An 11,816-nucleotide genomic window follows, 5' to 3' on the forward strand; every position below is an offset into this window, starting at 1 on the left:
TATTCCATTTCTGCCAGTAGATTCTCCTAAATTTTACACACTGGACCTTTAATTTATCACTTACCTGTCTATTTTCAGCTATTTATGCACGAGCACCCCTTCTGTAAGGTATAATAATTGTATACAGACCGCATAGAAAGAACTCATGCACAGCAGAGCAAAGGTGTGTGTGTATTTGTCCTCTGTCACTGCCAGCTCTCTTGCCTCACCTTGACTTGTATTATTCATCAGGTGAGTTATCTCGGCATTGTGAATAGATTGGTGGAGGCGCCCATCGAGCAGATTATGAAAGAGCAGCAGGGAGGTCAATTTACTCACGTCATACACACCAGAAAGTAAATAATTAAGAATGAGAACTTGGCAGCACTGACTTATCTCACTTGTTATGTTGTTTTCATTGTTTTTGTATATGGATATTTAGTTCATTATGTCCTGTAATCAGCGTTGGGAGATTCAGATGGGAGCAATGTAATTTCCATAATTTAGAAGATGACTTAAATTAACCTTGGACATTTATACTTTGTGCATTATATTTCATTTTGCAAAGGACAGTGTGACCTACAATAAACATCCCTCTATCATCTATATTACAAAAGTAAAACTGACCTCTTGTGGCCCCTGTGATCCTGTATGATAATTATGCTAAATTATATAATTGTTCACACAGCTCTGCAGCAGTGAGGGTGTAAAAGAAACTGAGCCTGAATAGAAAAACTAGTAGAAAGGCTTTTTGTACAGAGTATTAATCATTTAGAGTTTATTCCACAAAGGCAGGAGTTGTGAAGATTTATTAGTAGACTAGAGCAGTGGTTTTCAAACTGTGAAAACAGTGGTTTTCAAAACCTTGAGTAAGTTGTAGGGGTTCCCTAGAAATATGTTTACATTTATCATATTTTTTGGAAGTTGGAACAAGGAAAGAAATCCAGTCTGCTGTTTTGATTGATTGTTATTTATAGTGATCCTAGTTTGACTTATTATGAGCAAATACTCCACCAAGCACTGTAAAAAGTAGTAAAGTAAAAACAAAAGTTTTATTTTTAGAGTTCATAAGCCTTTCTCAAGGGCACTTCGACAGAGCTCAGGAGGGGATACTCCATACTGTGATGTCTAGGAGTTGAACCTGCAACCCTCCGGCTCCAAAGCCAAGTCCCTACACACTGAGCTACTGGTGTGACTCATATATATTGTACTTTTATAGTTCACAACATTTAGTTACAACACCAGTTACTGATTACTCTGCAGATTAGGATGTTGCATACAAAGTATATGGATGTAATATTATGATGCATTATTTATTAAACTACCCAAAAGTACATAAAACGTTGAACCAGCAGTAACTGGTGTCGTAACCATGTCACTACTGTGTCGTAATATTGTGAACTATAAAAGTACAATAAATATTCCTATTCCTATATATTCCAGTGGTTTTCAAACTGTGTTTCCTTGAGTAAGTTGTAGGGGGCCCCTAGAAATATGTTTACATTTTTTGGAAGTTGGAACAAGGAAAGAAATCCAGTCTGCTGTTTTGATTGATTGTTATTTATAGTGATCCTAGTTTGACTTATTATGAAGACTTTTTTTATTATCTTTAAACCTAAAAATAAAAAACTATTCATAGGAAATTCCTCAAGACAGAATCCTGTCTACATTGCATCTATTGCGGGGGTCCTTGACATGAAAAAGTTCAGGAACCTCTGGACTAGTGTATGAAATGCATCCCAGTGATTGAGTGCAGAATCTGCACTTTAATGATAAAACATGACTTATAAATTCCAAACATTATTGTATTTTTATGTTCTCATACAGATTTAAAGTGCACAAAAAGAAACTTTCCTCCTTCAGCAAGTGAGAAAACAGCACTGAAAATGTTAAAAGAGATAAAAACTGGTTACGCTTATGTTGCGTTCAGGGTCAAGGTTGTGCAAAATCAGGGTACTGGCACCTCTTTTGGTCCAATTCAGGCACTGGAAGCCAAAGATGATCAAATGAATGATTTATAATTAATGTTATTCAATAGCTTCCAATAATTATTATACTAATTTGATAGTAGCCTATTTGTCATCTTTGCTGAGGAAGAGTTTTTAAATTAATGCATGTGCCAAATAAAGGAAGGTTGAGTTTAATGGTTAAAGCAAATAAAAGCCCAGGTTATTAATTTATACATATATGATTCTGCACATTGAAGCTAAAACAATCAAATTGAACTTTTTTTGAGTGGAAGGGACACTGTGGACACCTCTGAAGCAAGTAAATATAAAATAAAGACAACCAAAGTGGCATGTTCTACATACACAACACATACAAATAAATAAATCTCTCTTAAAAACTTGAAAAAAGCTCAAAAGAAGGAGAGTTTACTTTAAGTGCAGTAGCCAAATTCCTTCACTTCAGTGCCCAATGAGATGTTTTCTGGCACATACTCTCAGCCCAAGCCCGAACACAAGCCTCTCCCACTGGTTAGAAAAAGTTTGAGTTGAACTATTTCCTCGGTGCTATAAATACAGGAGCGAGCGCACATCTGCACTTCAGAGCGAGGCGTGGTCAGCCAGAGCTAACAGGTGGGCCGGTGCGTACAGCTGCAGTCACACTTCATCCGCAGGATACCTACCGTGTTTTTACATTAACACACACACACCCACAGCTGCAACAAAATGCCAAAGTGCCCAAAGTGCCAGAAGGAGGTCTACTTCGGTAAGGCTGCTCTCTTTTATTCTCATGTTCATGTTTTAATGCAGGGATGTCATGTTCCATGCGTGAGAACATTTCCTGGTTAATGTAAAACGCAAAGGAAGAAAAAAAAAAGCGGGTTTTCTGCACAAATGAGGAAACAGGAAATCCGACAAGGCAAGAAGCTGCAAGCACATGACTGCGTGACTTTATATATTATACGAATTAAATGTTAAATAAGCTGTTATGTATGTATTCTAGGAGTTTAACAGGGAGTCGCAGCGCCACTACAAAAAAGTACTCGTTGTGCAGAATGGCTTATTATTGGATATTAATGCATGTAACTACTACTTGGTGGAGTATTTGCTCAAAGTGGAGCTCATTTGAACAGTTTTATGTACTTTTGGGTAGTTTAATAAATCATTTATCATAATATTACATCCTTATACTTGTGTGCAACATCCTAATCTGCAGAGTAATCAGTAACTGGTGTTGTAACTAAATGTTGTGGACTAAAAAGTACAATAATTCCCTCGGAAACTGATGAGTAGTATAAATACAAAGCAGCAGAAACTTGAAATACTTAAGTAAAGTACTTCAAAATTGTGCTAAAGTACAGTGCTTGAGTAAATGTACTTGATTACTTTCCACTGCTGAGAATAAGGCTCCACAGATACAATAATGAGTAGACTTAAAGTACTTTTAAGTAATTGATCTGAAGGCCTCCTCTTCCACCACTGATGCACTCACACACAGTACGCAGCACTTTAATGCTGCAGCTGGTTGAGCTGGAGCTAATTTTACCTGCTTTGTTTACTTGTTTGGGTACTTGTATAATCTATAATTAATCATATAGAGTAAAAAGGTACAATTTTCCGCTCTGAAATTGAAGAAGATATGATCAGCAGAAAATAGGAAATACTCAAGTAAAAGAATAGTACTCGAGTAAATGTAGTTAATTTAATCACTAGAATTTTAATGCAGCTTTATCTGCTTACTTGCTCACTCTTTCGCTGTCAGTCCACCCTCTTATAGTCTATATATAATTTTACAAATGAATGCCTCAGAAGGTCACTTAAGCTTTCTTGTTATCAAGTTACGTTGCAGTTTAATATCTGTGCTCCCTCTACAAATTGAATTGTCTTTCTCGATGACTGACGAGCTACGTGAATAATGACTCGACAGCTCCATTCCTTTCCAAAGCGATCCTGTTGGTCCGTCTCACAAGGATCCCATCAAACACGGAGCAATTACAGCATCCGGGGAGGAAAAGGGACAGTTCCATTTTATTCGTGTCTTAATCCATTTACCACATTGTCTGCCGCTCAGTAGTGCAACAGAGTAAATCTTCTCTGGAGAGACGCGCAGAGGGCCGAGGCCAACACAGAGTACAAAGCCAAGTCTTTGGACTGTCAGTCAAATGAATTGACCGTGCAACTGGGGAGCCATGCTTCCCATTCTTCCCTTTCATGGTTAAACGTCCCCCTTCGGGCCAAAACAAGCAAACCAGTTTGTTTCGTCCAGAACGAGCCGACCAGTCTTTTTCCTTTTTCCATGCAGGAAGAGGGAAATATAGCCTAAAACAAAGCTTTGTATTCTTTTTGTGGTAACCTCGTCCTGACCTGTCTGCATCAATTTCCCCCCTCAGACCTCCTTTATAAACTCGCTCCATGTCTCACTCCTTCATTGTGCAGTCTGTGATCGCCTCCATCGCACCTCGCTGCTCCACATCCCATCTTACTCTTTTACTGCTCATCTGTCTTAATGTTTCTAAGCTCTCAGATGGAAACAATCAGGCTACCGCTGCCTCCGGTGAATGATGAAGAGGGAACTTGATCCAATTCCAGCTTCACCTCGAGCATTAGACAAAATAAATTTTAATATACTGCTCCTGCTTTCCACTGCTGGACCACTGACTTTAAATAAACTAAATAGGCAAATTTTGTTATCTTTGGACAGAGCCCAGCTTGCTGTTTCCCTGTAACGTTAATCATCTCATGGCTGTAGCCTCATATTTAGCGTATGGACACAGGAGTGGTATCAATGTTTGTATCCTGCTCTAGTAAATTATTTCCTAAAATTAAACTATTTCTATGATTAGTAAGATTTAAAGGTTTGTGGGCTGATTTTGGACAGAGCCAGGCTAGCTGTTTCCCTCCACTTACGCTAAGCAGTAGTGTCAGGAAGTTGCGATTTTGCTATCGTAACCATTAATGCAAATTCAACCAAAAAGGGGGTTAATGTTTCCCCATATTCGTCCAATCATTCAAAGTTTGACCATCAAACTCACTTCTATGTTTCTAGTTGTGAAGATGCAGATTATGCACCCCGTCCAAACAAGTTGCCTTTGTAAATTGGAAATTTGAATACATTTCGAAGTTATTTTTGCATTTTTCACTTTCTCTTTTTAGAAAAGCTTTCATGAAATCTGGCATTTTAGGTTTTAGGCCACAAAAATACCTCCAAAAAGTCAAAAGGTGGATTCCTGGAGGGACTGACTTATGCTAAGCTAACAGGCTGCTTGTGGTAGCTACATACTTACTAACAGATGTTAAAAAAAAAGAAGCTAATTTTACATTGAGTACAAAAAGAAAACATGTCTATTTCCAAACATATCTAAGTATTCCTCTAAATATGCGGCTGCAGCCAGCAGCTGATTAGCTTAGCTTAGCTTAGCACAAAGACTGAGAATAGAGGGACACAGCTAGCCTAGCCTAGTGTCAGAAAGTAACACAATCTACCTGCCAGCTCTTTGAGACAAGAATAACGTTAATTAGTGAGCTAGTTTTGATCGCTTCGGACAGAGCCAAGCTAGCTGTTTCCCCGTTTCCAGTCTTTTCGCTAAGCTAAGCTAACTGGCGGCAAGCTGTAGCCTTAAATTTACTGAGTAGATATGAGTGATATCAATCCTCTCATCTAACTCTTGGTCAGAAAGAGAATAAGTGTATTTCCATAAATGCTAAACTATTCCTTTAAAACTTAAACTCAGTTGATCTTCATACCATAAAGAGGGTTCCTGTATTTAAGCTCATTCAGTCAACCCTAAATCCTTCAGACTGCATTCTTAGACTCTTTTTTTAGCTCGACAAAGTGTTATACAACCTCTCCATGAATCTTTTTTGGGAAGGAATGAAGCGAATAGTTAAGCAGGCCTCCCTCATTGTGTTTTTCCATTCAGATTTGTGTCTGTGTGTTTTGGACCGCCTCCATAATTCTCCAGGCAATGCGAGTTGATACAGAGAGCAGATCTCATTATACGTCTGTCTGTCACACCTCATATCTTCATATCATCAGGTAAAATAAATAACCCGTGCACAAAAAGTAAGCTTTATCAGAATCTATACACAATGAGGAGTAGAACTGATCAGGATGGGACGGGAGCCCGCTGTTCGCTCAGTCCACTAGTTTGTTATTTGAAGTGAAGTACTGTGATTATTTCGGGTCAGACTTTCGTTCCAACCCCCCGGCCACATTTTGCTGAAATGTTTTTATGCTGCTGGGCTGAGAGGTTGACCTCGCCCCGGAGCACTTTCTCTCGTTTCCGCTGCCTGTTGCATAATCTCATGCCACATCGGGTTATTTTTAGGGAGGAAAATATGTCAAACGCTAATACTGTGGGAAGGTTTGGAGGCCGGTGGCTTCAGGTGAAACAAGGGTTACTTTTGCATTCCTTCATACATCCTCTTGTCCTTTGACTTCTTTATGTTTTTACCAAACCTGGCAGATGATATATGTTCAGTTAGTTCATCAGTTTACACTTCTCCTTTCCCTTCCCTTCTCTTCTCTTTGCACAATTTCCCAGGCTTGCATTCCCCGAGCGATCAGAATCCTTGTGTGTAGATCCTTGGCCAGATTCTCGCCCGTATTCGAGTGATGAGTCTCAAACGTCGTCTAAACTCTTGTCCATCTTTCTCCATTAAAGACTTAGACTGTCGGGTTCCTCCCCACTTTTATAGTCCTCCTGATGAGTGTTTGTGCAGATCAGCCCTGCAGATAAAGACGGTCTTTATCAGAGTTTATGAGGCGGGAGGAGGACAGATTCCTTTGGGACACTCTGTCCTCTTTTTCCCTCAAGCGCCACACCCAAAGAATGTTATCGAGGTTATCTGCAAAGACAAGATCTTGTTCGTCTATAATTGATATTGCGCCCAAAATCTCAGGACTATGAGCTCATACTTCTGGTCTGAGATGCATTAACCGAACCACGTGTGACCCTGTGACACTTCCAACTCCTCTGCAGACGACAGTGGCTCTCTTTGTGGTGGAAGTTCACGGCTGTGGTTATTAATTTTGTCTTCTGGTGTGTTTGGCAGCCGAGAGGGTGACGTCACTGGGGAAGGACTGGCACAGGCCCTGTCTGAAGTGTGAGAAGTGCAACAAGACGCTGTCAGCAGGCTCACATGCGGAGGTGAGACACCTGGAATACCTACAGTACAGACAAGAACATAATGTATACAGGGTATTAAATCTGAACCTCATTCATTTGACAGTATTTAGCTTTTACTTTCCACACTTTCAAGCAACTCAAGTTATAAAGTAGTTTTTAAGAAGTAAAGTTCAAATACAGAAATTAGTTTGAATTTAAAGTTGATTTATTTGTTACTTAGCTATTGATAACCTAAATGATTGTGTTATTTGCTAGTGAAGAAGGATAGAAGAAAGACAATAAAGGAAGGAAGTCATCAGGAAGTTAATGCAAATACAACCAAACCGTGAATTCTTGTAGGTTTACTTTAATTTTTAATGACCTATACAAAAAAACTGCAACTATTTTTGCAATTTTCACTTTCTCCCACAGTTTAATTGCAAAAACATGCTTAAAAACATCGCAACAATCCAAAAAATGGGTCTATGGGTAGAGTGTGGCATAAAATAATCCAGTTCCCAGGCACTTAATGGACGGTTATGAATTAAAAATCTTCAATAAATATGGACGAGTACATTAATGTATTCACCCCCGAGTTCAAGACGATTCATCAAGTATCATAATGTACCTTATAACAGCAGCTTTACACTATGATAAAATGGTCAAGTGCAGTTTAGGAGATAAACAAGGTTAGCTAGTAGCCCCAAGTCTTATTTACATGTATAAATGTATGAATACACCCCCAAGCTCAAGTCATCAAAATAGTTAATATAATTGTGAGCTTTTACACCATATTTGGACATACACACACAGGAATACAGCATTTTATTTCACTGTGTCTTTGAAATGTACATTTATTTCTATGATAATGTACTTTTTTGTTTTGTTTTGACAACTAATAAAGACTTTTTGAGCATACTTTTCACCAAAAAAAGGATATAATGTTGTTGGATTGCCTCCAAAATACAAAAATAGACAAATTTTAACGCTTACTACCTTAATATTTGTAGATGTTTTGATATTTTCAATGCACCCATGCTCATACAACTCTGCCTTTTACAGCATGAAGGCAAGCCATACTGTCACAACCCCTGCTACGGTGCAATGTTTGGACCTAAAGGTAAAAAAAAAAAAGGATTGGTCCCTGACAGCCATGATAGCGAAAGGCTTAGTCACCTTTGTTCGGGAGACTCGTGGCCAGGAACGCCCTGTGGGAAAATGATGTTTTGTATCTGATTGTGTAAAAAGGCAGTAAATGATCCCATCCCATCAGAGCACACGCTGTCACCTGATTGGGTCACGCATTCAATAAACCAGTCGTTACACAATTGGTACCATTCTGTTAAACTCTTATCTTGGGTGGAAGTAGTTGTTGAAATTAAAAATAGGTGAGGCTATGAGATAATTTCTCTGCTTTAATGTACATTAATGTTGACTTAATGTCTTTCCTTACAGGATTTGGACGCGGTGGAACCGAGAGCCACACATTTGCTAAATAGAAAGGTAGTGAGCGCACAGTCTTTCACCAGGTCATTTGCCTACATTTGTTAATCTCTCATATTTTCATCCTATTTGTTAAGACACACACAGACCTTGACTCTAAGCAAATCTTCATCGTTGTGTTTGTTTTCTCTGTTTCTTCATCAGGTTCAAGGCCCCGCAGTAAAAATGTTGCCTGGAAACTAGTTTGAAAGAAAAAGCCAGCATGCTCGAAAGTCCCAATAAAAACCAGCAAACAAACTGTAATCTGATTCAGAAGAAACATTTTGTGTGATTGATTTATTCTGGGTTTTCTGAAGAGGATTGTGTATTCCTCTAATCTCATCCTGTTATTAATGTGGACATTCTGATTAAACACTTTTTAAATTTGTGTCATTATTCATTTGTATTTTCTCTGCAGAGTCTCTGTATGACAGACCCTTGAATTTGAAAAAGAAATATACAGTAGGCCTATATTTGCATTTCATTCATTTTCTGTTAAAGAAAGTAAATTAAGTTCTTATTTTTAAAGTTTGAATTATTATTTAAGACTTAAACTCATGGGATAAGGGCATGGTGAAGACCACAAGCTATATTCACAGTCTTCACTCTGCTAAACAGCCTCGTCCCGCATTAGAAAAATATACAGTTAAAACAACCAAAGAGTTAATAGAACAATGAGGAAAACCCCAATTTGTCAAAAAAAATGAAGCCTATTAAGCATGATTCTTAAAATAATAAAAATACATTTAAGGAAGTCCTAAAAACATGAGTATTTACAGCTCAATAACCATTAAACTGGTGCTAATTACTCTTGAATAAGCGTCAAACTGACCTCAGAAAACGTCAACTTCATACTAAATGAGTATGAGTATGTATAAGAAAATGGGCTTGTATGGACTCCATGACATGAAAACTTCCATCTACTGAGGAAAAGATCGTGTGATGTGATTGAAAGCTCCAGAACAGCTATTAAATGGTTTTTCCAACTATTTCCAAAGGTCAGGAATAAATTTGGTGAAGTCTGCAGAAAATATCTCAGTGGCAAAAGGAAAGTAATTTTTAGTAATGCATATGTTTTTTGGAGGAGCAGCTGAGTCTCTGCAGATCCACCAGATGCTTCCTCTTTGGGGTTTTTTTTTTTTGGGCTCTGATGCCAAACCTTTTGCTCTGCACGGACGCCCTTCGCTGTCCATGAATCACGTAGCAGCTACCACCTCCACCATCGCCTCTGCCATTGCAGGCCTGACAGTTGCTATGGCAACAGACACAAACAAGACCCAACAGACAAGCCAGAGTGCCTGTCTGTCTCTTTGCAACAAAGACGCTCACTGTCGCAGGGAAAAAATCTCAACCAAGGCCATACTCACCGAGGAAACTGATGAATACATGCAGAGGATGTTTGGCAGTGAAGAATTTTTTTTCAGCTCTTACTTTAAATTGGTTGTGAAGTGAAATATAAATGTGGTTTGTTCATACATTTTCTAAATGTTTTGTGAGAGGGGTTAGGCTTTATAAGCTACACATTTTCAGTCATTGCTATCCTCGTTTTTTTGACATTTGCTTGTTATTTTGTGGCTGTTTAAGCACTTGCATGCAGTTATTTTTTTGGCATTTTTAAACTTAAAGCAGCAACAAGAAGCTTTCATTGTTTGTTGATTCTGGCGGCCTCTGTGGTCAAAGGTGGTACTGTTAAGAATAATTATATAGACATTTCCAGTCTGTCAGTCAGTATGTAGTAAGAAATAGGAAATTCACCACCACCATCACTCCAGTGTGCTGTGGTTAATTCTGATTTCTTACTCCTACAAGTATGTTTAAAAGTCCAGGGCGTATCCAAGAGCAATACTGGCCCTATCTTGAGCCAGTGGTTTTCAATATGGCAGGCTCTATCGAAGGCCATGTAGATAACTTTAGATATAAAAGGCTCATTCTAAGGTCACAAAAACACAACAATTCCTATATTAAGGTGATTATACACTAATTAAAACATACCTGTGAATATTACGTGCCATTTCTGCCAATAGATCCTCCTAAATGTTAAACACTGGACCTGAAGACAGGAATAAAGACTCATTCAATCCAATTTAAATACAGGGGGAAAGGACATAGTACAATACGTTTGCAAATTAAAAATACAAAGAACATATAAAGAACAAACGTAGCACTACTGATGTCAAGTTAACACATGCACGGTTAAAACTACCAAAAATGGGGAAGTCAGTTCAGTTCAGAGTAGGACATCCACTAATCGGACGGTTGTTGGTTCAATCCCGGGCTTCTCTGGCTGCATGTCGAAGTATCCTTGAGTCCTTTTACCATTTACTCTCAAACTGAATATTTGCATTTTTAACTTTACAAGAGAAAGGATTTTAGTACGAGGACTAATTGAGGTGTTTGGTAAACATTCCCAAATTCAGTAAGGAGCAGGACAGAGCTTAACTCTTAACTCTGATATTGGAGCCTCCAACATTGAACTGCCATGTTTCTACGTTAATGTTTCGCCCAGGAGTGCCGTAGTTTCTCCTGTGCTTGGAAGAAGAAGGAGAAGCGAGGGAGTTGCAATCTGCAACTACCCACTAAAACCTGCACACTGGTCCTCGAATACATTCCTTTTTCGTTTTGGGCTTAGAAAAGGCTAAACTCTTAAACTAAAGAGTATCTCTGTCATTACAGCGCCGTGCACATCACATAAAAAGTTTAATTTAGCCTCATTTCTACATATAATAAACTGCTGAATGTCCCCGTGATGGGTGAATAAAAATAGGATCTGAGGCCGATTAAAGCTCCTTGTCTGAGCATTCTGTGTTCAAAGGTAGCGTTTCACTACTTTGTCATGGTCTGGCGGCATCTGTTTATATTCCCCCCACTGATAATAATCAGTCTCAATCTGAGAATGCAAATATCTCATTCTCGGCTTTGCACAGGAAATACCAATATTTTGGTTGCCATGGTGACGCGTCCGGATGTTTGTGTGAAACCTGCAGCATTAGTCAAGTTCACAAGTTTGATGGTAGTACACGGTGTACTTGGAAGTACATGTACCAAATATACTTCTGGCTCCCAACAGTCTCACAGCACATACCCTGTTCATGTTGTTGAGGCCTAATGTTTTAAAACCGGGGATCATTTCCCGACATGATCATCATAAAAGCATCATGCAGGCAGTAAGTAAGCACATTTATAAAGCACTTATGTTGACTTACACTGCACTTAAAGTGAAGTGTTACCAGTTTTTTTTTTTTTGAGAGAGAGATGTCGGAGTAATTTGCCAACGAATACCTGCTGTGTCAGCATGAATCAG

The 11,816-nt window shown here is 38.7% G+C and overlaps 1 protein-coding gene across 2 annotated transcripts; it reads left to right on the top strand.

Moving 5' to 3' along the window:
• The first annotated feature begins 2,505 nt into the window (after nt 1-2,505).
• Nucleotides 2,506-8,903, top strand: crip1 (cysteine-rich protein 1). 2 transcript variants are annotated; one of them, XM_035674071.1, is made up of 5 exons: nt 2,506-2,691; nt 6,981-7,075; nt 8,096-8,153; nt 8,489-8,562; nt 8,681-8,903. In XM_035674071.1, the coding sequence occupies exons 1-4, from the start codon at nt 2,652-2,654 to the stop codon at nt 8,530-8,532; spliced, it is 237 nt and encodes a 78-aa protein (XP_035529964.1). In that variant the 5' UTR covers nt 2,506-2,651; the 3' UTR covers nt 8,533-8,562; nt 8,681-8,903. The 2 variants fall into 2 exon arrangements, with proteins under 2 accessions (XP_035529964.1, XP_035529963.1); XM_035674070.1 differs by having other exon boundaries at nt 2,508-2,691; nt 8,489-8,536.
• Nucleotides 8,904-11,816: the final 2,913 nt, after the last annotated feature.

The sequence above is a fragment of the Morone saxatilis genome, unplaced genomic scaffold (genome assembly GCF_004916995.1).
Source record: "Morone saxatilis isolate NCDOM2014 unplaced genomic scaffold, NCSU_SB_2.0 Contig3, whole genome shotgun sequence".
Lineage (NCBI taxonomy): Eukaryota > Metazoa > Chordata > Actinopteri > Moronidae > Morone > Morone saxatilis.